The sequence below is a fragment of the Leucoraja erinacea genome, chromosome 1 (genome assembly GCF_028641065.1).
Source record: "Leucoraja erinacea ecotype New England chromosome 1, Leri_hhj_1, whole genome shotgun sequence".
Lineage (NCBI taxonomy): Eukaryota > Metazoa > Chordata > Chondrichthyes > Rajiformes > Rajidae > Leucoraja > Leucoraja erinaceus.
The window spans coordinates 45310818-45337657 of NC_073377.1; the positions used below are offsets into that span (position 1 = coordinate 45310818).

General features: G+C 42.5%; 1 protein-coding gene across 2 annotated transcripts in view; it reads left to right on the forward strand.

Annotated features, from left to right (window-relative positions):
- The window catches only part of parp8 (poly (ADP-ribose) polymerase family, member 8), a 404781-nt gene that overhangs the window by 183370 nt on the left and 194571 nt on the right, over positions 1 to 26840 (forward strand). For both annotated transcript variants that reach the window (XM_055633843.1, XM_055633852.1), the window contains exons 4-5: positions 11016 to 11105; positions 19505 to 19575. In XM_055633843.1, coding sequence (XP_055489818.1) covers positions 11016 to 11105; positions 19505 to 19575 — 161 coding nt within the window. The remainder of the gene's footprint in view (positions 1 to 11015; positions 11106 to 19504; positions 19576 to 26840) is intronic.

Sequence of the window (26840 nt, forward strand, 5' to 3'; positions counted from 1 at the left end):
TGACACCCGTACTAATCAATTATTATTTCCCAGTTTAAGGATTATATTTCTTGTCTAATTTTCCCTCCTCTTCGGTGGGTTCTAATCCATAAGGTGATGTGAATTTTGCGAAACAGGAGGTGACTAATCCACTTGGATGAAAAAGAAAATTGGGCAACCTGTACTGCAACCACAAATGTGCAATTGCCTATCTGGTCTTCCCACCATGAATAATATATATCCCACTGATCCATGCTGTCATCTGCACACTGGAAATCCTCCAGTATCACAATCAAGTAGTCATCCTTCAAGACTGAGCTAATGGGTGACTGAAGCAGAAATCATAGTCAAATCCACTTGGCATTTAACATTAGGATTTAGTGTTTTCTATGTTAGTAGATAGAGTAAACAGGAAGATAGATACAACGTGCTGGAGTAACTCAATGGGTCAGGCAGCATCTCTGGAGAAAAGGGATGGGTGATGTTTTGGGTTGGAACTCGTTTTCCGACTGAAGGCAGAGGAGGAGGAGGAGGAGGAGGGGGGGGGGAACTGGAGGTAGGAAAAGCCCAGAACAAATCAGGGTCAGCAATAGATGACCAAGGAAGGTTGGAGCTCAATAGTCCATTGTTAGCTGTACTGGAGGGCATAGATTTAAAGTCGTTGTTGGAAAGATTAACTTGGGGTGGGAGGGGGGGGGGGGAGGTGAGGATTTTTATTTTTTGCCCAGAGGACAATAGGTTCTAGGAACATTGTCTGGCAAGGTGGTAGGGACAGAAACCTTCATCATTTTAAAGCAATGTTTGGAAGCATGCAGAGCCACAGACTGTGGAGTGTGGGCTTGGGCTGGAGAACTCTCGTTCTACCAACATGCACTTGACAGACTGAATGACCTCCCATGTCATAAATGTCTTATGATTCTACTTGGATTTATCATTGGTACTGAGGCAAGGTGGACCAATGTTTGTCCAGGTTGATTCTGACTTAATTGAGTCAAAAATATTCGGAACCTGAAATGTTTTCACATATAATTAATTATCTTTTACACACACACGGACACTTATATTAGGGAGTTCTTTAATTTCCGTATATGTGCGTAGAAAAATTGTTGTTTTCTAGATTTAATAGAGATGGGTCAGCAGAGCAAACAACCATTCAATCTTATTCAGCTTTCCAATATTTCAACTAGGAATACATATAATATAGAACTGTACAACAGTGGAACAGGCCCTTCAGCCCATAATGTCTGCTGAACATGATGCCAAGTTAAACTAATCTTCCCAGCCTGCACATGATCCTTATCCCTCCGTATCTATGTGCGAGTCTGCAAGCGTCTTAAATGCAAATATCAAATATGCCTGCACCACCATCCCTGGAATTGCATTGCAGGCACTCGCCACTCTTATGCTTGTAGGTTTAGCACTAGTAAATGTCCCTGTAGTATTTCCTCTTATTTCCTGGGTTGCGTTACAGGCTGACGTAATGAGAGCATTAAGTAATTTATTGGATTATTCATTACAAAATAGAACAGTAAGTACCGCAAGGCTCAGGCCCTTCAGCCCACTGTGTCTACGCTGAACATGATGCCAATTTAAACTAATCCCATCTTCTTGCACATGGTCCATATTTCTCCACTTCCTACCTGTTCATGCACCTGTCTAAATGCCTCTTAAACATTGTGATTGTATTTGCATCCACTGTCTCCCCTGGCAGCACATTCCAAAATTGTCATTGATACCACTTCAAGATTGGAAAACAAAATAAGGTGCTGGTTTACAAGTCTGTAATAGGATTCTACGGCAGGACACAATGCACATAATAACCTGAAGATATATCGCAAAATAATTTGTTAATAACGTTATTAATCTGACTATTATTTGATGCTCTGTTTCAGTATGGTTCTGTTCACTGTCTGGTTCCTTTGGAGATATTTGTGTCCAGAGAAAATAAAATCACTGTCAGCAAGAATGGTCACAGATTACACCTTTCTGTGTAGCACATCAACATGATGCCAATAATCTTCTTAGTGAGTCAATAGACAATAGGTGCAGGAGTAGGCCATTCGGCCCTTCGAGCCAGCACCGCCATTCAATGTGATCATGGCTGATCATCCCCAATCAGTTCCCCGTTCCTTCCTTCTTCCCATGTCCCCTGACTCCGCTACCTTTAAGAGCCCTATCTAGCTCTCTCTACAAAGTATCCAGAAAACCGGCCTCCACCGCCCTCTGAGGCAGAGAATTCCACAGACTCACAACGCTCTGTGTGAAAAAGTGTTTCCTTGTCTCCGTTCTAAATGGCTTACCCCTTATTCTTAAACTGTGGCCCCTGTTTCTGGACTCCCCCAACATTGGGAACAAGTTTCCTGCCTCTAGCATGTCTAAACCCTTAATAATCTGAATTGTTTCAATAAGATACCCTCTCATCCTTCTAAATTCCAGAGTATAGAAGCCCAGCCGCTCCATTCTCTCAGCATATGACAGTCCCGCCATCCTGGGAATTAACCTTTTAAACCTACGCTGCACTCCCTCAATACCAAGAATATCCTTCCTCAAATTAGGGGACCAAAACTGCACACAATACTCCACGTGTGGTCTCACTAGAGCCCAATACAACTGCAGAAGGACCTCCTTGCTCCTATACTCACCTCCTCTCGTTATGAAGGCCAACATGCCTTTCGATTTCTTCACTGCCTGATCACTCAAGCTGCTTCAATTTGTGTGATTGGTAATATCAATCGGCCACTGTTGGGGTGGCAATGGTGGCACAGTGGTAGAGTTGCTGCCTTACAGTACTTGCAATGCCGGAGACGTGGGTTCGATCCCGACTACGGGTGTTGTCTGTATGGAGTTTGTATGTTTCCCCCGTGACCGCGTGGGTTTTCTCTGAGCTTCAGTTTCCTCCCACTGTCCAAAGACGTGCAGGTATGTTGATTAATAGTAAGATTAAACGAGAACTTACCAGTTTGAAGTTTGATCGTTATTTTATGAGGAGTAACGTTGAGGGATTACGTGAAGAACCCCGCCAGGACGCATGCGTGCCATTCTTCAAAGCAGCAGTGTGAAATCACAGATAACTGTAATGACTAAACATAGTAAGATTAGAGAAGAGATACCAGTTAAGTATATGATCAAGGGTGGGAGCGGAGGGCACGTATTCCCTCAACGTTACTCCTCATAAAATAATGATCAAACTTCAAACTGGTAAGTTCTCGTTTAATCTTACTATTTTACTTCGGAGTTACGTGAGTGACTACGTGAAGATTTTAAAGCTCTGTGATTTCATGCCGTGGAAACGAGTCCATGCATCACATCTGCCTTGATGATTAGGAGGAATTGTGTCAACATAATTTAGACATGAATTCGACATTGAAATTCATAAAATTTATTAACACAAAATTATAACTATTTATGGGGTAAATTAAATTACAGAACTTAAAATCTGCAAACGTTCCAGGTTTCATGACTGGTTTATGATAAAATAGTTGGAATATTTTTTCCCCTGACCATCCTGCTGCCTTGAGGGTTTGGTCCATTGGTACATACAACTGCATAGCTGCCGATGTAGCTGCAGCCCCGGTGGAATGTGATTAAAAAATATTAGTATCCACCCCAGCCTGTGTTAGCACCTGCTTCAGCCATCTTGAGATGGTCTGGCCCGTCACTCGTTTGTGTGATTGCTTATGGCTGACTAAAAGTGCCTTTTCATTGCCTCTGATGATTTTAGTTTTCTCCATGTATAACGACAAATGTCTTGCTATACAGATACGATCATCTGTTGGGTAAGACCTAAATTCTATATTGAGGCCTGCTGATCCCTGTCTGTTCTGCTTTACTAATTCAAAAATATGAAACGTAATATTTTCAGATGTAGAGGTCATGTTGTCCAGTCTTAATTTATGTAATGACTGTACCCTTGGTGCTGTGACCAATGACATTAGCATGACTGTTTTTAATGTCAGTCTGCGTAGGGACAGAGCTGTTGCTGGATACCAATTCCTGAGCATCTTCAGGACAATACTTACATCCCATATTGGGGAGTTCCTGGTTCTTGGGGGATTGGTATTAAACATTCCCTTCATAAGTTTTGTTACCAGTGGGTGAGTCCCAACAGTGTAACGCTCTGTCCCGTGCCATAGGTAAGTCGATAGGGCACTTCTGGCGCAGTTGGTGGCACTATAACTGAGCCCCTCACCATAATGGAGGCCTGCCAGATATTCCAGAACAGACGGGATGTTCATATATCTGTAAGTGATGTGGTTTTTGTGACAATACATCTCCCACTTCCTGATATAGACCAGATATTGTTTTTTGGTGGACTGTCTTTGGGCCGCCGAGATCATGTTCACTGTTCGGTCCGTCAGTCCCAGCTGTAGTAGTGGTGTTTTTAAACTCTACAAATTAATAAATTCAAATGGTTATGGCATGGGTGGCTATCCCTTGTTACGGGATGTAGCAATAAATCTGGTCTATGTGGGATGGTGATACATGGTTCTAATACCATGTTTAGTACCACTGGGAACCATGGTTGAGTAGGCCAATTGGGTACTACCAAAATACCAGACGCAGAGTCTTGCTGTATTTTCCTTAATACCCGACTGATGAGGCAGAAAGGAGGGAATGCGTAAATAAACAATTCCCCCCAATGCAGCGAAAATGCATCTGTCACCGCTGCCCCAGGGTCTGGTTCCCATGAAACATAATTTGGTAACTGGTGATTAAGTCTGGATGTGAATAGATCGATATCTGGTGTTCCATATCGTGCTGTAATATCAGCAAATACTTTTTTATTCAACATCCATTCGGTGTTTTCATTAAATTTGCGTGACCTGGTGTCTGCCACTAAATTTAGTCTTCCTGGTAGGGAAGTAGCTGATATCCAAATATCTCTCTGGATACGCCATTGCCAAATTGTATTAGCCAGATTGTCACATGATGTTGATTTGTTTCCACCCATGTGGTTGATGTATGCTACCACGGTGGTATTGTCTATCTGTAGTCTAACATGCTGGTGATATGACCCAGTACAATATGACTTTAGGCCATAGAATGCACCCAACATTTCCAGGTAGTTTATGCCCAGTGTGAGTAATAATGATGCCTCCTGAGCAGTCCATCTACCTCCACAGCTGGTGATGGAATTGGTGGCACCCCACCCAAGTGCACTGGCATCAGTTTGTAGTACCATAGAAGGGTTACTGACAATGATTGGATTGGAACAAAGCCAGATGTTATCTATCCACCATTTTAGTTCCATTTTAGCTTTGATTGGTAGCTTCATAGGTCTGTCAAAGTGACCTGCATTGATTTTTAGTGCTTGTATTTTTGCTCCCTGTAAGTTTTGATGATGTAAAGGTCCAAATTGTGTGGCTGGAAAGGCAGCCACCATTTTGCCAATTAATTTTGCTACCAATCTGATGGATGGTTTGCTGATGTCAATGAGGTTATTGCAAGCCTCTATTAAATCTGTTGCCTTTCCCTTTGGCAAAGTCACCGACATGTGAACTGAGTCAATGATGAACCCCAAATAGTCCTGAGTAGTGGAAGGCGTTAATTTAGATTTAACTGGATTGATAATAAACCCCAGTTTTTTCAAATAACTATTTTGTGGCTGTTACAGTTTGTTTGGCCAATTCCAAAATTTTTGTGAACAGCCTGGGGGCTGATGATTATCCATTTGATAGTGCTTTATACTTCCAGAGCTGTCCCATCCGGTTGAATTTTAAGTAACATCTGTGGTCACCTCGTATGGCACTGAATAGTAAGCATCTTTTAAATCGATGCTGGCCATGAAGTAACCTTTGGAAATTAATTGTTTAGCAGTAACAAAGGTTTCGATTTTGAAATGAATATACTGTACAAATGTATTCAATTTGGTCAGATCTATGATGATGCGACAACCACCATCTTTTTTGTTTTTGGTAAATATATTGGACATGAATTCTAGTGGTTCATGTTGGGTTTTTTCACCTTTTGCGTAAAGCCGCTCCAGTTCAGCTTGCGCCTCTGATTTTTCTTTACCAGAAAGTACGAACATTCAGTTCAGTATATGTTGAACTGGAGGGCTGTACTTGTGTATAAATTCTATTGTATATCCCTGGATACTGCTTAAAATATAAGTATCGGTAGTTAACATACTCCATGCATCCAGAAAGGAGTGTAATCTCCCCCCAACCTCCATGCTCCCTGTATTTTGTAGAGAACCAGACCCACCTACCTCCATAGTTACCAGTGGCAGGTTTACTTCTTTTTGTAAGTTCTTTGCTGATGTTGATGCGCTGGTGTCTGGATTTGTGGTTTGGTTGACGTTGGAGGTCCGCTTATTTTTCAGGAAGGCCGACCTGGGCCATGGCCTAAAAAAAAAAAAAAAGACTCATGTCTTGTGTACCAGGCCTTCGAGCTTTCACCAGTCAGTCTTGCTCTACTGGTGGGTGTGTAAGGGTGCTGTCTATGGCTGTAGTGGGTTTTTGATTAAGTCCCTTTTATTAGTCCCAGGGTTTTTGCTTCCTCATCGAGCTCCTTGACTTGCTTCGATAGGTTGCCTCCAAATAGTAGTATCGGTGGTTTTATGTTCCCAGGTTTGCACAGACCCGCAAATTTTGTATTTAATGTGGGTTGGATGGCACTCTTCCTGTTGTTATTTATCTCATATTGAGTGTTGCAAAGCAATGCCAGTGCATCTTGTTGGTCCTGGGACATGTCCTTGTCATCCACTGTGCGGGCAAATGCTGTTATCCCTGCTGTTAGGAGTTTCAATACTTTTTGTAGTTTGACATCCATACTTCTGACTCCTATTCCAATATGTTTCCATATACAGGTGTTTACTACTGGAACATCCAGGGATATACAGTTGCCCGGTGCCAGGTGTCTTGATGTGGTGTCCAGTACAGCCTGTTCTTGTAGCTGGTTGAAAGACATATAGTCTATACTGGCAGCTAGCTTTTGCTCCAGGTTTTGGCCAGTCTGGTCTGGCTGTATGAAGTTGGACACCATGTCCAGTAGGTGTTCTTGTTCCTGCACACCCTGCACACTTGACTTTTCTTCTGCGAACCCCTCTTCCAGATCAGCCCAGTACTGACCCGCAGTGCTCCCCTCTGATGAGGGAGATGCACTGTGCAGCCCTTCAAAAGGTGCTGCTGTGGGTTTGCCATAGAGCCCACTGTGACCCGACTCCATCTCCCGGAGCCTGTCACGTTGGAGCAAATGCTCCACACACCGCTCCACCGGCTCCAGCGCTCACGGTCGCTGGCCGCCCGCAGTTGCTCAAAGTCGGACTCCTCTGAGTCCACGACTTTGTTTATTTTCTGTCTTGCCTTACCGACCGGCCGCGTGGATCTGGTCGGTGCGGAGGCGACATCGGGCACAGCTGATCCCATTATCGGTGATTCAAGTGCCGCTGGCCGCTGCTGGCTGCCCGCTACTTCGCGGTCCTCCCTCACCAGCTTTGTCGGATCTTTTGTTTTCTTCGATTTGTCCGTGTTCCCCATCTGTAAGTTGGTATAGGGAACAAAAAAGACCGCAGAGTAACTCTTACCTGCAAGTTCCAGCTTTTAAACTGCCGCTGCGGGGGAACGTCATTCCACCGTGCCTGACGTTTCGCAATGCATGTAGTGATATGACACGCATGCGTCCTGGCGGGGTTCTTCACTTAGTCACTCACATGACTCCGAAGTAAAATTAGCTTGGTGTATGTGCAAAATTGTCCCTAGTGTGTGTAGAATAGTGTTACTATGCGGGGATCGCTGGGTCGGAGCAGACTAGGTGGGCTGAAGGGCCTGTTTCCATGCTGTATCTCTAAAATAAAAAATAAAAAACTAATCAAGACACAAATCTAGTTTGGCAGAAGTCATGCAAGTTGAGGCATGGAAACATATGATTTCATCCATTTATTCAGCATGTGCAGCCCCATCAGCCAACTGCAGTGGCAGTTATATGTAACACTCTTTTAAAAAGTAATTATAGATTGCCATTCACATTGTGTTAGAATGGAACTGCTACTTTTACTTTAGCTCATTTGTCCTTGGTAAACATTTGGCAGTGTGAAAATGAGAAGCATTACAAAATATTGATTTGAATTGCATAACTGTCAGGTAGCAAATACAAAACCATTTCCGTGTGAATATGTGGGCTATAGATATGCCCACTGGGGAAAATATATTGAAAATCATAATAATTGCTCAGTACCAGTTTGTAACATCCAGCTTTTCATTCTCGCCAGCAGTTCTGGTCTAGTTTCATTATTCTGTGTACTGTTGAGCTGATTATTAGGCTGCAGTTTCCAACGGAAAATCACATCCAAGATTGTGCTGTGGAAAGTGTGTATTAAAGGGCAATAGTGTTTTCGAAGACAAGGAAATAAACTGTTACGAGTACACTTTGTTTTATTGGGTGGCATCTTTAGAAGCATGATCTTTCGTTTCCCAGCACAGAAGTCACCCTACTAACCAGAAAGAAGATGACAGAAGCCACTGCGAGGAATCTGCTGATATAAGAATCAGAACACTTTTTGAGTGTTCAGACTTTTAAGTAGAGACTGACACATTTATCTGACATTCCTGCTGTTCTTGGATTATCTAATTTTATTTGTCAGGCATGAAAAGAAACGTAATGAGACTTTTGGTATATCAATCTACTGAGGTTGTTTTTAAATTGCTAGCACACATATTTCAAATATAAAAGATTCTACATGTTGCAAAAAGAGCAAACAAGTGATTTACAGCAATTGGAAGATGTTGAACACTCTGTGTTTCATTACAGTGTAAAATGTATTGTGCTCACTCTATTCCCAGCCTTGTAATTTGTCACTCTGTAAAGCAGCTTAAACATTCTCTTGTTTGCGCAGGATATATCCTGCTGCACAATAAGCCAGCTGTAATTACTTTATCTTCATGAATTACATAATGTAAATCCTGACCACTAAATGACAGGCAATAAAGAGTCTCATGTCTCATGAGCATTTCCTGTAGTTATATAACATATTGGTGCAGGGTAGGTAACTCAGTCTTTCAAGCTGACTTTACGACTCAATAAGGCAATGGCAGATTTTCTATGCCTAAACCTTGCTACACTTTTTCGTCAAATGTCTTCACTGCCTTAATATAGCTAGTTCTGTTGAAATACATGCTTCCATACAGTGAATAGGATATAATGAAAATGATGAATTGTGAAATACTACATATTATCCGGGCCGAATTGGTTATTACGCAATTTTGATCGGGAACTGTAGAACTTCTTACTTCTAAAATTGACAAGCAGAAAAAGTCTGAATTCGGGGAAAAATAAGCATTGGGGCTAAAAAACAAACTGTTTCCATGAGTCTCCCCACAGTAATCAGACATCATTGTCTCTTAAGAAAACATTCTGTCAACTTCACTACAGGTGGCCATTAAAATTGACAGACAATGGCTTCCGATGACACTGTGCAATGATTTTCTGTTAAATAATGTAACGTACAGCCTTTAGCATTTCTAACATGCCGTAACGAGAATAAACTCATTGGTATTGAAAAGACCTTAAAATTTGAAAATCCTGCAGGGGAAAACAATTTTTTAATTGCAAGCCTGAAATTCTCTAGCTCTCAGCTCCTTTTCCCAATTGACATACTTATTAGATAATATAATATTCTATAACATGAGATTTCTTAGGAAAATGACAATGGCATTATAGCACAACTACCTGTACTCAAAGGTCTAGTGATCTTTGCTTTCACAACTCTATGGAGGAGATGTTGCCAAAGACTCTTGGAAGTCTTTCTTGGAGTGAAGTCATCTAACTGGTTGATCAGTTATTCTGACTTTTATTGGATCTTGTTTGGATTATATCTTTCTGTGATCCTCCGCCCAAAATCCACCTTTTGTTCATTTGCCAATTGCTATATATCATTCACTTAATGATTTTATGCTTTTACAAAAGGCAAAGTCTGGCTCATCATCTGCCAATCAAATCTACAAACTCACTGTCACTGCAAGGAAATGTTTTCCAATCATGAATCCGTCGCTCAATTTATAGAGTTAATTCAATGTTGAAAACCTACTCTCTAATATGAATGACTATATTTATTGAAAGTTCTATTACCTGTGTTTATTGAGAGACCCATATTAATTTGAGCTACATTTTACTTTTATTTAAAGGCTGGATTTCCCTAAAGAAGGGAAGAGCTAATCACTGCACCTCTTTCTTACAGTACATTACTAAAGGAACAGCTGATGCCTAACTTTTGCATGTATTCTGTCCCTGTGTGTATCATCTTAAATATGGGAATGTAGATGTGGTCTGTGATTCCAGAAGTAAATTCCAGAAATTAATATATCAGAATACGTCAGAAATACTGCCCAGCAGTTAAAAGAAAGAGAGGGAAAGATCGCTCTATACCTTCTTGAGGACAGATGGTCAAAAAAGAGCTTGGGGGAATGTGAATGAAGTACCTCTGCTTTTCAGGGCAAGAACTGTTACAGAGTCGCTGTCTGAAAAAAGCTCTGAGAATAGCTAAGGACAAACTGCACCTCCTCCACACTCACCTGGATCTCCTGCCATCAGGCAAGAGATACCGTAGCATCAAAGCCCGGACTACCAGCCTGCTAAACAGCTTCCAGCCACAGGCTGTGAGGCTGCTAAACAGTCACTCTGTACTCACAGTCACCTGATTCTGCGGCTTTGCACTGACATTTTAATAACTCTGGCACTGGCCACTCAAATCAGCTGCCCTGGACATTTTAATGATTGTTTTTACTGTATTTTAATGTTGCTGTTTTACCTGCTTTTAACTATTTATACTGTTTCATCAGGGACTGGATTGTTTTTAGTGTTATTATGTGTGAAATGTTTTAAGTTTCATGTGCGATGCTCCGGTATTCCCTGGGAAACGTCTTCTCATTTAGCACTGTACAACTGTTGCTTTGCAAGATGACAATAAATGTTGATTGATTGATTAATAAACATTCTGGTGCAACTCTGCTGTTTTTTGAATGTAAACTATAAATTATGTAGAAAAATAAGGAACTAATAATAAAATTTGATTTGTGTTGTTTTTCCTTCCCTTCCAGATAATACATATGTGTCAAATTCAGAGAATGATGATGATGTGCTAGTCACAAGGGATCCCATTCCAGTCATTTTCCAAAGAATAGCAACAGGTAAGAGCCTGGACGTTAGGCAAGGTTTTGTCATTGCCAAATGTTACCAACATTTACATTTAAGAAGAAGACTGCAAAATGGGATTGATGCAGATGAGTACCGAATGGTTAGGGTGGACTTGTTGGGCCGAATGGCCTGTTTCCATGCTGGCTCTCCTACCCTAGCTGTTCAATTTGAAAAAAAGGATGGACAAAATAGTCTAATTTGATAAGAAGTTGGACAAATGCATGGCCAATGAAGGAAAGTAAAGTTTTCCCCATAAAAAATTGTTTTAACAAGATGTTTTGCAGTGAGTCCAAGAATGTCTATATCATTGGCCATTGGTGGTGGCCTGTGGCATAGGGAGGAAGTTGGGAAATGATTTGTAATCCGCGATTCAGGGATGAATAGCAAGAATTTAAATTTAAGAATGTTTAATTACCATATATACTGACAATGGAACACTTCAATTCTTACTGACAGCAACATAATAGGTCCATAAATGTAAAAACACACAGATAATATATAATCAAAAATACTATAAATTAATAACCATTACATTAAGTAACCATAATAGTGCAAAAGCTGGACTATGGTGCAATGAGAAACAAAGTCCATAATTGTAGAGGTTGGTGTTGCATAATGTTTAAAAGTATGATGGTTACCGGGAAGAATCTGTTCTCGAACCTGGTGGTCAGGGTTTTCAGGATTCAGTACCTTCTTCACAATGGTAGTAGCGAGATGAGTGTGTGGCCAGAGTGGTCTTTGTCAATATTAGCTGCTTTTTTGAGGTACCATCTCCTACAAATTCCTTTGATATTCCTAGGGTCTACAAAATTCCTGAGGGACCTCCTAACCAAACTGTATTTCCTTCGCTCAATTCCAAGCTACCCTAGTTGGATATGATCAAAAACAGTCAGTAATTAGTTTATGTAGTGGATCTGGGATTAGATACCATTCTAGATTAAGAATTAAAGTATTGACTTTAACTTTCAAATGTTATTGAATTTCAAATTTTTATTTTGTTTCATCCTGGAAAGTTGGCATTGCACCAAATAGGAGGTAATAATTGCGTAATGTTGTTGTCGATAATAAAGCTTTAATATAAAACATGGATGCTCCTTCCAAAAGTGACAGCACAAATGAGGAAAACTATATTCAGCTGCACTCCCCTTGGCCATGCAAGGCATAGCCCAGAGCACGTGTGCAGCTATCAGAGGGAGAATCGGGCAAAACAACATCTGGCAGAGCAGCTGAAGGCTCCGACTGGCTGCTACAAACATAAGGGCTCGTAGTGACAATAAAACAATGGAAACAGAAACTTCAGGTCTATTGTTGTTTTAATATCAAACCAGCTGCTTAATTAGTTTTTGCTATCGCCAGTGGCAAAGCTTAGAGTTGGCACCGACTTATAAAATATTTTGGGCTGTTTTGCAAGAGGTCATAAGCAAATGTTCCTCAACCTCACCATCCTTTGCCATCCCTACCTCCCTCCCCAACCAGTGGTCCGCACAACTCTGTACTTGTTTGTTTGTGGCCCTTTAGTAACAAAACCTGGAAAGGCTAGAGATTCAAAGTCGCTGCAGGGTATTTGCCATGTGCCATCAGGAAAAAAAACACATTGCCAAAAATAAGAAAACTCATCACTACTAAGCAATAAAGTTTCATCATTTGTATTTTCCAATTTAAAAAAAATCTAAATATTGAAGCCCATCTAATCAGGATAGATGAATGAATCAGTCAGAGTGATTGAGTGTGATCTTTTTATAAATGTGCCATTATTGGCAAAATCAAACTGTTTCATATGTTAAAGCATCTGAAATGAATTGCATAACATAGAAAATCTTAAGTTAAAAGTATGTATGTAAAAAGTATGTTAAAAGCACTTAACAGATTTTAGAATGAAATATTTTTCCAAAGTTAAAATAGTAACATCCATCATAAATGGGTAGTGGGGCATCACAGCGATAGAGTTACTTACTGCCTTGCAGCGCCAGAGACCTGGGTTCGATTCGGACTGCTGGTGCTGTTTGTATGGTGTTTGTACGTTCTCCCTGTGACTCCCATTTGATGAAATTTGAAAAATGTATTTCATTGTCTCTGTACTGTACACTTCTCCTGAATCTGAATCTGACGGCGTGTGGTTTCTCCGGTTGCTCCGGTTTCCTCCCACACTCCAATGATGTATAGGTTTTAGGTTAATTGGCTTTGGCAGAAAATGTGTAAATTGTCGCCAATGTGTAGGACAGTGCTAAGCATATGGGGTGATCACTGGTCAGTGCAGACTCAGTGGGCCGACGGGCCTGTTTCCGTGCTGGAACTCTGTTGTGTAAAATATGTAATTAATGTACTATTAATTTCCAATCATGTTGTCGATACTCAAGAATATAGGATTTATGAGGCATAAATGAATAAGGCTGCCTTCCACCTGTATTTTAGTCACAATAAAAAATGCTGATGAATTCATCTGGTGAGCATCCCCAGTGCTGAACCATTGTGAGAACATTTTATCCCCGTTCTTCAGTAAATTGTAAATTTTAACACCACCCTGAAAAATCAGCTTTATAGTCTATTGATATACATCTATCCAACCGCTATGTTAAAGGTAGGCACAAAATGTTGGAGTAACTCAGCGGGACAGGCAGCATCTCTGGAGAGAAGGAATGGATGACGTTTCGGGTCAAGACCCTTCTTCAGACAACCGATATGTTATTTCCTTTGAAAGTCTGTGGGTAGGAAGATTGGGCTGGATGTAGACAAGTTAGGTTAGCAATTGCTAAATCCACGTACAGATCTACACAGATCTCATGAAGTTTGGAAGATCTGATTGGCTCTAGCCCGAGTGGGAAGAGAGAAGTGAGTCAGAGGGGTGAAAACAGTTGAAAAGTAGCAGCCAAGCACAGGCAGACTTTACTCAGAACTGCTGTAGATTTGGGAGCAACAGCAGGAGGAGATTAGCAAGAGATCAGACTGATTGGCTCTAGCCCGAGTGGGAGGAGAGAAGTGAGTCAGTGAAGGGAAAACAGTTGAAAACTGAGGAATTGGTTTGTAAATTGGTAAATTGGGCAATTTATCAGTCCATTTAAGCGAGACTGCTCTTAGGGAGTGGCAGTGAGTGAGCGGCCTAGTGAGGGAAGTGCCCTGTGAGTAAAGTGTGAGTCTTTGGCTCGAAAGTCTTCGGCGAGGAGGCTGAGGAGAGGAGACCACGCAATACGCTTGAGAAGTAGAGACGAAAGAAGGAGATGTCAGGCAAGCTGATTCAGTGCGATGCTTGCAGTATGTGGGAGGTCAAGGACACCGCTGGTGCCTCTGGCTGCTACAAATGCGAGAAGTGCATCCAGGTAGAGCTCCTGAAGGACCGTGTTGGGGAACTGGAGAAGCAAGTGGATGACCTCCGGTTCGTCCGAGAAACGGAGTCGTTCCTCGACAAGTCCTACAGTAAGATTGTTACACCTAAGGTACTGGAAGAGAGAAGGTGGGAGACAGTGAGAAAGGGAGGGAAGCATGGAATGCCAACGTCCCCGGGTGTTGTACCTCTTGTGAACAGGTTCACCCACTTAGAAGCTGTCGGGACAGAAGACGTGTTTACAGTGAGCGGTGGACTGGCTTGCAATGCGAATAGGGCTGTTGAGCCAAAACCAAAAAGGCCTAAGGCAGGCAATGCCATTGTAGTGGGAGACTCCATTGTGAGAGGTACGGACATGGGTTTCTGCGGCAACAGACGGGATGCGAGGATGGTGTGCTGCCTTCCTGGTGCCAGGATCCAGGATGTCACGGACAGAGTGCAGAAAATCCTCAAGGGCGAAGGTGAACATCCGGAAGTGGTAGTGCATGTCGGCACAAATGATGTCGGAAAGAAGGGGATGAATATTCTGCAGCGTGACTTTAGAGAGCTCGGAAAAATGCTGAAAAGCAGGACCTCCAGGGTTGTTATCTCCGGTTTGCTTCCAGTTCCTCGTGCTGGCGAGAGCAGGAACAGGGAGATACGGGACCTGAACGTGTGGGTGAGGAACTGGTGCACGGGGCGGGGATTTAGATTCTTAGATCACTGGGATCTGTTTTGGGGTAAGGGGGAACTGTACAAAAGGGACGGATTGCATCTTAACAGGTGTGGGACCAGCATTCTGGCAGGCAGGTTTGCCACTGCTACACGGGTGGTTTTAAACTGAATAAGGGGGGTGGGGTGTCGAATGGGATAGTGGAGGATGGAGTTAAAGGGAAAGGGTTTCTTAAATGTGTGAGCGTAGAGACAGAGGGGTGTGAAATGAGGGTAGAAGCAATAGGTAGCAAGGTGAAAAGTAAAAGTGGCAGGCCGGCAAATCCAGGGCAAAAATCAAAAAGGGCCACTTTTCAGCATAATAGTATAAGGGGTAAGAGTGTTGTAAAAACAAGCCTGAAGGCTTTGTGTCTCAATGCAAGGAGCATTTGTAATAAGGTGGATGAGTTGAATGTGCAGATAGCTATTAATGACTGTGATATAGTTGGGATCACGGAGACATGGCTCCAGGGTGACCAAGGCTGGGAGCTGAACATACAGGGATATTCAATATTCAGGAACGATAGACAGAAAGGGAAAGGAGGTGGGGTAGCGTTGCTGGTTAGAGAGCAGATTAACACAATAGAAAGGAAGGACATTAGCTTTGAGGATGTGGAATTGATATGGGTAGTGCTGCGAAACACTAAGGGGCAGAAAACGCTAGTGGGAGTTGTGTACAGGCCACCTAACAGTAGTAGTGGAGTTGGGGATAGCATCAAACAGGAAATTAGAAATGCGTGCAACAAAGGCAAAACAGTTATAATGGGTGACTTCAATCTACATATAGATTGGGTGAATCAATTTGGCAAGGGTGTTGAGGAAGAGGATTTCTTGGAATGTATGCGGGATAGTTTGTGGTAATGCATTTTGTTGTCCCTGTACTGTACACTGACAATGACAATTAAAATTGAATCTGAATCTGAATCTGATAGTTTTCTAAACCAACATGTAGAGGAACCAACGAGAGAGCAGGCTATTCTAGACTGGGTATTGAGTAATGAGGAAGGGTTACAGGTCTCTCCGTTGCCGAACCAGCAGGTCGAGGAACAGTTTCTTTCCGGCGGCTGTCACTCTACTCAACAACGTACCTCGGTGACTGCCAATCACCCCGGACACTTATTATTTTTTTTTTTTATTCAAATCGTTTGCTATGTCGCTCTTCAAGGGAGATGCTAAATGCATTTCGTTGTCTCTGTGCTGTACACTGACAATGACAATTAAAATTGAATCTGAATCTGAATCTGAATCTTAGTTAGCAGTATTGTTGTGCGAGGCCCCTTGGGCAAGAGTGACCATAATATGGTTGAGTTCTTCATTAGGATGGAGAGTGACATCGTTAATTCAGAAACAAGGGTCCTGAACTTAAAGAAAGGTAACTTTGAGGGTATGAGACGTGAATTGGCAAAGATAGACTGGCGATTGATTCTTAATGGGTTGACGGTGGATATGCAATGGAAGGCATTTAAAGACTGCATGGATGAACTACAACAATTGTTCATCCCAGTTTGGCAAAAAAATAAATCAGGGAAGTTAGTGCATCCATGGATAACAAGGGAAATCAGGGATAGTATCAAAACAAAAGATGAAGCATACAAATTAGCCAGAAAAAGCAGCCTACCAGAGGACTGGGAGAAATTCAGAGACCAGCAGAGGAGGACAAAGGGCTTAATTAGGAAAGGGAAAATAGATTATGAAAGAAAACTGGCAGGGAACATAAAAACTGACTGCAAAAGCTTTTATAGATATGTGAAGAGAAAAAGATTAGTTAAAACAAATGTTGGTCCCTTGCAGTCAGAAATGGGTGTATTGATCATGAGGAACAAGGACATGGCAGACCAATTGAATACTTTGGTTCTGTCTTCATTAAGGAAGACATAAATAATCTGCCGGCAATAGCAGGGGACCGGGGGTCAAATGAGATGGGGGAACTGAGTGAAATCCAGGTTAGCCGGGAAGTGGTGTTAGGTAAATTGAATGGATTAAAGGCCGATAAATCCCCAGGGCCAGATAGGCTGCATCCCAGAGTACTTGAGGAAGTAGCTCCAGAAATAGTGGATGCATTAGTGATAATTTTTCAAAACTCTTTAGGTTCTGGAGTAGTTCCTGAGGATTGGAGGGTAGCTAATGTAACCCCACTTTTTAAAAAAGGGAGGGAGAGAGAAAACAGGGAATTACAGACCAATTAGTCTAACGTCGGTAGTGGGGAAACTGCTAGAATCAGTTATTAAAGATGGGATAGCAGCACATTTGGAAAGTGGTGAAATCATTGGACAAAGTCAGCATGGATTTATGAAAGGTAAATCATGTCTGACGAATCTTATAGAATTTTTCGAGGATGTAACTAGTAGAGTGGATAAGGGAGAACCAGTGGATGTGTTATATCTGGACTTTCAGAAGGCATTCGACAAGGTCCCACATAAGAGATTAGTATACAAACTTAAAGCACACGGTATTGGGGGTTCAGTATTGATGTGGATAGAGAACTGGTTGGCAGACAGGAAGCAAAGAGTAGGAGTGAACGGGTCGTTTTCACAATGGCACGCAATGACTAGTGGGGTACCGCAAGGCGCAGTTCTGGGACCCCAGCTATTTACGATATATATTAATGATTTGGACGAGGGAATTGAATGAAACATCTCCAAGTTTGCGGACGACACGAAGCTGGGGGGGGGCAGTGTTAGCAGTGAGGAGGATGCTAGGAGGCTGCAAGGTGATTTGGATAGGCTGGGTGAGTGGGCAAATGCATGGCAGATGCAGTATAATGTGGATAAATGTGAGGTTATCCACTTTGGTGGCAAAAAAAAACAGGAAAGTAGATTATTATCTGAATGGTGGCCGATTAGGAAAGGGGGAGATGCAATGAGACCTGGGTGTCATGGTACACCAGTCATTAAAAGTAGGCATGCAGGTGCAGCAGGCAGTGAAGAAGGCGAATGGTATGTTAGCATTCATAGCAAAAGGATTTGAGTATAGGAGCAGGGAGGTTCTACTGCAGTTGTACAGGGTCTTGGTGAGACCACACCTGGAGTATTGCGTACAGTTTTGGTCACCTAATCTGAGGAAAGACATTCTTGCCATAGAGGGAGTACAGAGAAGGTTCACCAGACTAATTCCTGGGATGTCAGGACTTTCATATGAAGAAAGACTGGATAGACTCGGTTTGTACTCGCTAGAATTTGGAAGATTGAGGGGGGATCTTATAGAAACTTACAAAAGGGGTTGGACAGGCTAGATGCAGGAAGATTTTTCCCGATGTTGGGGAAGTCCAGAACAAGGGGTCATAGTTTAAGGATAAGGGGGAAATCTTTTAGGACCGAGATGAGTACAACTTTTTTCACACAGAGAGTGGTGAATCTCTGGAATTCTCTGCCGCAGAAGGTAGTTGAGGCCAGTTCATTGGCTATATTTAAGAGGGAGTTAGATATGGCCCTTGTGGCTAAAGGGATCAGGGGGTATGGAGAGAAGGCAGGAACAGGATACTGAGTTGGATGATCAGCCATGATCATATTGAATGGCGGTGCAGGCTCGAAGGGCCGAATGGCCTACTCCTGCACCTAATTTCTATGTTTCTATGATGCCTACCACACACCAGACATCTTTCAATTGGTTAGAATAACTCTCTAATTTCAGTGATATTTAAATTATTTACTGGAGTGAAGACATTGAAGAGAGTAATAAACTGAATAGAAAATGTATGTTTTCATTCATGAAGCAGCTGCAATGGGCTATCTTTCCTTTATCAGTTTTCAATTTCTTCAGTTAAGACAGTATGGCAAGCTGTAAAAAATGTGTTTCTATTATGCCTACGGTACAATAATAAACGTGACATAAGGTTTGTCTTGGAGCACTTGGTACTTGTTATCTCAGACTGAGAATATTGCAACCAAACTAGAGAGCAATATTCCCGAGGGAACTTCTTCAAGTTGAGGAAGGATTTCAAGATTGGACTCTCTATCAGCTGTGATTGATGATATAGAATTTTAAACCTCTCCAACATGGACAGTACAATGGAATATTAATGGAAAGATGAATGGATATTTTCAACTATTTATTATCTATCATCTCATCACTTTTCAATGTAAAGGCCACTAATTCAATATTAGAACAGTTACATAGTATATCTTCGACAAACACATTCCAAGCAGACCCAAGCTTTAATTTTTAGGACATTTGTAACTTAAATTGCCACAAAGGCATTAGTATGACTTTAGAAATGTTAAAAAGCATCTTGCTGAAAACTGCCGGTGACTTTTTTTTAACACAACCCTTCTCCTGCAAGGCAGTAATAACTTGATGCTAGACCGATGCTGCAGGGTAGAAATGCTACTGATATGTTTTACTTCCAGTATAAATTTGACACTGTAACTCCCCTTTATTTTTCAGAATTGAGGTTCAGTAATGATGCCACGAGTTGCCTGTCTATCAGAGCCAAACTGCACAATGAGAGGTGCCAGGTAAAAGCAGCTTGATTCCATTTATCCACTCACTTTTATCACCTTTTGCAACATTTAAATAAATAGTCTAAATATTTATCTTGCACACCATGCCGTTCTCTGTAAATAATAATAAGAGATATAAGAAATAATAAGAGGGCGGCACGGTTGTGCAGCTGTAGAGTTGCTGCCTTACGTCGCTAAAGACCCAGGTTCGATCTTGACCACGGATGCTTGTATGTACGGAGTTTGTACGTTTTCCCCGTGACTTGTGTGCATTTTCTTCAGAAGCTCCGATTTCCTCCCACATTCCAAAGACGTTAGGTTTGTAGACTAATTGACTTGGTAAAATTGTAAATTGTCCCTCGTGTGGTAAGGATCGTGTTAATGTGGGGCGGATCACTGGGCTGCGTGGACTCGGTATGACAAAGGGCCTGTTTCTGTGCTGTATCGCAAAACTAAACAAGCTATTACATGGTGTAGCTTGAAACTGAACCAGTTTGCTTCATCTGCTAACTAACAATTAGGAGAACCCTGATTCATAATTTATTGAACCAGCAGATGCCCATTCTACTCCTCCGCATTATTTGTTAATATTAAAGCATGAATTGAATCTGACAGACCAAAAGAAAGGTTTGATATGGAGTGCATCTTTTTGACTGATTGCCTGACAACAATATCCATGTGGAAACTAATTGTCCAGAATAGAATAAACCGTTGATTTATTCAGCAGTGCGTTTTCTTTCCAATTACATTTTTTTTTAAATTATTTTATTTAATGTGGAAGTTACCGTGCTTAGAAATGAAATCGTGTGGTGCCATATTTTTGTACAACCTGAGATACAATGACAACTGAAAATAAAAATTAATTGGCAATTGGAGTTTACTGCAAATATTATAATTTTCATTCCTGATGTTGCCAGCTGTGCAAACTAATGTCCAAAATGGTTCACTTTCTGTTTGTCGGTCATTTCAATAATTTTCATAGGTGTATGTGTGACCTGTGACACTTGGAAGTCATCCATAATAGTAAGATTGAACGAGAACTTACCAGTTTGAAGTTTGATCTGTATTTTATGAGGCGTTACGATGAGGGATTACATGAAGAACCCGCTCAGCGCGCATGAGCGGCATACTTCAAAGCAGCGGTGTGGAATCACAGATAGACACAGTTATTGAAGTAAACATAGTAAAGAAAAAGAGACATCAGTTTAACATTTTGACCCATATTAATGAGGGTGTGAGCGGAGGGCACGTAATCCCTCATCGTAACTCCTCATAAAATACAGATCAAACTTCAAACTGGTAAGTTCTCGTTTAATCTTACCATGTTACTTCGGAGTCACGTGAGTGACTACATGAAGTCTTCAAAGCTCTGTGATTTCAAACCGTGAAACAGGTATTATTTCACGCACTGCCGAAGTCCTTGAGAGAGGAAGTGTGTTATCGTAATCAACCAATGAATCTGTTTGTAGAAAAACACAATGACATTTTTTAACAATAACAACAAAGAAATTAAATAGCTCCCCTGGGCTCAAATTAAATATTTGCAGTCTGTAAAATCTTTTCTGCAAATAAAACAGGTTTTGCCAACGGCTTATTATAAAATTTCTGAACGATCTTTTCTCCGACCATCCTGTTGTAGCTAGGATGTGGTCTATAGGCACGTCCATTCTTTTAGCCATCGACGTGGATGCTGTCCTGGTGTAATAAAATTTGTACATGTTAGTGTTTATCCCAGCAGTTTTTAGCAACTGCTTGAGCCATTTCAAAATGGTTTGGCTCGTCACCCGACCATAAGTTTATTTATGACTGACCCACAAGGCTTTTCATCTCCCTCGAATATTTTGGTTGTGTCTATGTAGGATAGTAGGTGGGTCATGGCACATAACCGTGGTTCTGGTGGGTAAGCCCGGAATTCCACGACTGGATTAGGTGTTCCTGGTCTGCTCTGTTTGATCAGTCCCAGACAGAGATCTGGTCTGGAGCTGTGAGCATGCTGTCCAATCGCAATAGGTGTAGTGACTGGACCCTCTGTGCAGATACAAGTGCCATCAACATGAGTGTTTTGAGCATAGATTGTTCCAGGTTGAGGGATCTGGCTGGTGGCTATCCCCTGAGGTATGTCAGGACCACACTGACATCCCATATATGGGTGTACCTTGGTCTAGGGGGTTAGAGTTGTAAATACCCTTCATTAGTTTGACCACCAGCGGGTAGGACCCCATGGCCTGTTGTCCTGGAGCTGGTTTTAAATAGACAGGCAGGGCACTTCTAGCTGTGTTGATGGCTCTGTAGCTGAGTCCTTCATCATGGTGAAGGTTTGCCAGGAATTCCAGTACGTTGGTAACTGTAGCAGTTGAGTAGGTGGTCCCTGTATTCAAGCAGTACTTCTCCCATTTTTTGATGCTGGACAAGTGCTGTTTTTAGTGGATGTTTGGAGGGATGCTGACATGGTGTCGACGGTTTGTTCTGATAATCCCAGTCCCAGAAGTGGTTTGTACAGAATCTGCAACCCAGGAGTTTGATTTGTTCATGGCACGGTTGGCTTGTGTCCGACACTGGGTGTTAATAACTCTGGGTCACTGGGGAATACCATCGGAGTTTAAACAACCATGTCATGGAGTATAGGGAACCATGGCTGCTTAGGCCAGTCGGGAACTGTCAAAATACCTGAAGCAGAGTCCATTTGTATTGTACGTAGTCCCCAACTGATGAGGCAGAAGGGAGGAAATGCATAGAAGAAGAATTTCCCTTATCCAGCGCGAATGCATCTACTGCTGCTGCCTCAGGGTCTGGTTCCCATGCGACATACATAGATACCTGGTGATTTAGCCTTGATGCAAATAAATCGATATCTGGTGTGCCATATTGCTTGATAACTTTTGCAAATTTTTTGGGGTTTAAGATCCATTCGATGTTGTCATTAAATTTACGTGACCTGGTGTCTGCCACTGTATTTAGCTTACCTGGCAGGTAGGTTGCTGATAGCCAAATATGTCTTTCGACACACCATTGCCAAATTGTGTTGACCAACTTGTCGCATGATACGGATTTCATGCCGCCCATATGGTTAATATAGGCCACCACCGTAGTATTATCTATATATAACCGTACATGCAAGTGATGCATATTTGTGCATATGCTTTTAAACCATAAAAGTCACCCAACATCTCTAGATAATTAATGCCCAGTGTAAGTGGTATCGATGACTCTGGGTTAGTCCATCTACTACTTGTGCTGGATATAGAGTTAGTTGCTCCCCAGCCTTGAGCACTGGCATCTGTTTGGATAACTAACGTTGGGTTAGTGATGATAATATGCCAAACGTTTTTTGCCCACCACTGTAGTTCTGATATTGCTTCAGTGGGTGACTTTATGTCATGATCATAATGACCTGTGTGTCGTTTTGATGCCTGTACCTTTGCTCTTTGTAAGTTTTGACAGTGCAAAAGTCCGAATCATTAAATTGTTGCATGATTGTGCCAATTCAACTGTTTTGTCTCTTGGCAATGTTACAGTCACGTAGACTGAATTAATTGTGAAGCCCAAGTAGTCCATGATTGTGGATGGCTTCAACTTAGATTTATCTGTATGTAAGACAATCCCAGGTTTTCGAAGAACTGTTTGGTAGCTGATACAGCTAACATAGTCAATTCCATCGTCTTGCCTATTATTTAAGATATCATCAAGATATGCCATGACAATATGTTTTTGTCTTCTGAATATTGTCAGAGCTGGTTTTGGTATCTTGGTGAATAATCTATGGCTGATGTGAACCCATTGTGTAACGCTTTAAACTGCCATAGCTGCCCCATCCAGGTAAATTTCATGTATCTGCGATGATCCTTGTGAATGGTACTAAATAGTAAACATCTTTAAGATCAATGCTTGTCATGAAGTATCCTTTGGAAATTAGTTGTTTGGCAGTAACAACCGTTTCCATTTTGAAATGTATATACTTAACAAACATACTTAGGGAAGTTAAGTCAATGATGATGCGACATACACCATCTTTTTTGGGTTTAGTGAATATATTTGATACGAATTCCAAGGGTTCATGTTTTCCCATGATACCCTTTGTAATTAGTCTCACCAGTTCAGCTTGTCCCTCTCATTTCTCTAACAGAGAGGGAAAATACCCTCTGGGGTGAATGTTGAACTGGTGGCAATTTTTCTAGTATGAATTGTATTTTATATCCACTAATGCCATTGAGTATATATTGATCACTTGTGATAGACTCCCGTGCTTCTTAAAACAGGTGTAATCTGCCCCCTGGTAGCATTAAGCCCCTATTTTCTATATACTGGTAGGAACCAGACCCACCTACCTCCATGGTTATGGGTATTGTTCTGTTTCCTGCCGGTCCAACGAGTCTTGCACGTCGTTTGATGTGGCGGTGATGTTGGGGGGTGGCGCATTTTCCATGGGGTCCGCTCTGGGCCCTGGTCTAAAGAAGACTTCCGGGGATAGAATGCGGACCCCGAGCTTTCATCAGTCCCATATGGTAGACGTCGACTGATGGACGCGATGGGGTGCTGCTGCTTAGGAATTATTGTTTTTGGTTTGCTCGTCCCGGGCCTGCCCTCATGAGACCGAAAGTTTTTTAAAGCCTCTTCCATATCCTTCATATGCTTTGTGAGGTTTTTGCCAAAGAGCAGTGGGTCTGGCTCAGTGGCTGGGGTATGCACAACCCCGCAAATTTAGGATTTTATGGCAGGTTTTATGATTTGTTTACGAAGGTTGTGGTCATCTCCGTATTTGTCCACGGAACGAGCAAACGATGTGATGGCTGACGTCAGGAGCCTGAGGATCCGCTGCAGTTTTCTAAAGCCTTATTGACCACCTCTCCTGTAGGGGCCTGTTGGAGAGGTGGTTAATGCTGGCCGCTGGTTTGGCCTTTAACGGCCTCCTGCACGTGGGGTTGCCACGTAGCGGTCCACCACACCTAGCAGCTCTTCCTGTTCCTGCACCCCTTGCATACTCCTGAGATCTTCAGCCATCGTCCCCTCTTCTTGACCAGCCCAGTCCTGGTCACCAAAGCTACCCTCGGGTAAGGAGGAAGCAATGGACAGTGCAGAAGGCACTGTAGTGCCTGAACTCCCCGTACGAGAGCGCCCCTCACGAAGCGCGTCTCGCTGGAGCTCCTGCTCCAGGAGACGCTCCATGCGGCTCGGTTGGCTGTCTCTCCCCCGGGCGGGTGTAGAGACGTCCCCGTCCGACAAGTCGGAAGCCACTGGCCGGGCGCCTCTTCCGTGGCTTTACTTCCAGCCCGCTGCTCAGGCACTAACAGGATGGGCTCGGACGCGGTGTTGGGGAATAGCGGAGCGCCCGGTAAGCGGTCCTACCGCCTTGTTGCTGCCCCCGCCAGATGGAACGCTCCTCCATGGAGTCAAGCAGGGAACAGGTCTTTTCAGGCAGCTGTCTTTCCCCCGTGCGGGTGGAGAGACGTCCCCGTCCGACAAGTCGAAGCCACCGGTCGGACGCCTCTTCCGTGGCTTTACTTCCAGCGCGGTGTCGGGGAATAGTGGAGCGCCGGGTAAGCGGTCCTACTTACCTGGGGGCAACCTTTTCACTCAGATGGTGGTGAGTTTATAGAATGAGCTACCAGAGGAAGCAGATTATAGAATGAGCTGCTAGTTGAAGCAGATACAACAACACACCCCCCCCCCCCCCCCCCCCCCTCTCCTCTGACCTTGGTTGTTGATTCCCCTACCTTGGATAGTAGACTGTAGTTGCAGTATTTCACCGCACAAATAAAGCTCCTCTGTGTGACTTAAAGGGGGTCTGCCTGTGTTTTCCCTTGAGCAACCCTCTCTAACATCTCACACCATGTTAGCAACCTCTCCCAAGTAGAGCTGCACTCTGCTGATACACTGGCCACTGACCGATTGGCAACCTGTGCTGATAATCATCTCAAGATCCTACACCTTACATACACCAACTTCTTCCACACTCAATAAATTCCCAGACATTTTAAATATCCATCCCCTCCTGAACTATCAATTACCCTCTGAGCCCAAAGACCAATTTCAAACTGACCATCAGTTAACTTAAACCCCCCTACGAAATATCACCCTGACCCACTAATATTTGCCAATCCCTGTCCAGTATATGATGCCAATATTGATTGGTGTGGGTGTCGGGGGTTATGGGAACAAGGCAGGAGAATGGTGTTAAGAGGGAGAGATACAGTAGACCAGCCATGATTGAATGGTGTAGACTTGATTGGCCGACTGGCCTAATCTGCTCCTATCACTTTTGAACATGAATATATATATATATATATAAACATACAAGCTAAAATATTTTTGAAGGATACTATTGACCATTTAAAATTGTCACCACACCAAAAATAATTTGTTATTTTTCTTGAACCTACCTGGCCTGAAATTACTTACATTTAATTTTCATCTAATGGAATTCCTTGAACGTATTAACCTTCACTGGTTAAATGAACTGACGATATAATTTTCAATGGTTGCATTCTTTTTGTTTGGAAGTATTTCAAGGTGTCCCTGTGGATGAGCACTCTTGCACTGTGTGGCCAACAGGGAAAATATTTTTTAAAAGTTCAGTTTACCTCAGCCTCCTCTACCTTTTGATTTCAATTTGAGTTTAGTTTAGTTTACCGTACAGTGAAAAGCTTTTGTTGCATGCTAACCAGTCAGTGGCAAGACAATAAATGATTACAATCAAGCCATCCATAGTGTCTTCATCATCGGCAGTCACTCGAAGCGAGTATGACTGTCCTCTCATGTAGGACGGCTGTGCGTGACTTTGTTTAACATGGGGAGACTGGCTGCACAGACAGCCACCACACGATCCTTGATAGATCTGGGTCAGGATCCAGTGATATGGAGTCCAAGATGACCGGGGACCCTTTTCTGCTGCAGCCTTCATCCACCTTCACAGTCATTGTGACGCTCCACTAAAGTCAGCCATCATCCTCCGCCTGTTCCACTGTTGAGGTCTTGGTTGGATTGCTCTTTGTCAGGGACATTACCATCGACCTTACCACCATGGGTGGTCCTACCAGGAGCAAAGCTCCAGTGGTCAGTGGCCAGTGTATCAGCAGAGTGTAGCATCACTCTCAGGATCTCAGGACCACACAAGCTTCTCGACCACAATAAAGGGAATAACGTGATTAAAGTTTAGTGCAAGAATAAAGGTTGCGTACAGATTTCAACTGTCGCCTGTTTCACAATTGCACTGGCCTAATACTATTCAGAGGAAATTATATGATACATAAAAATGTCTCTTTATTTTTTAAATATTTAAGTCC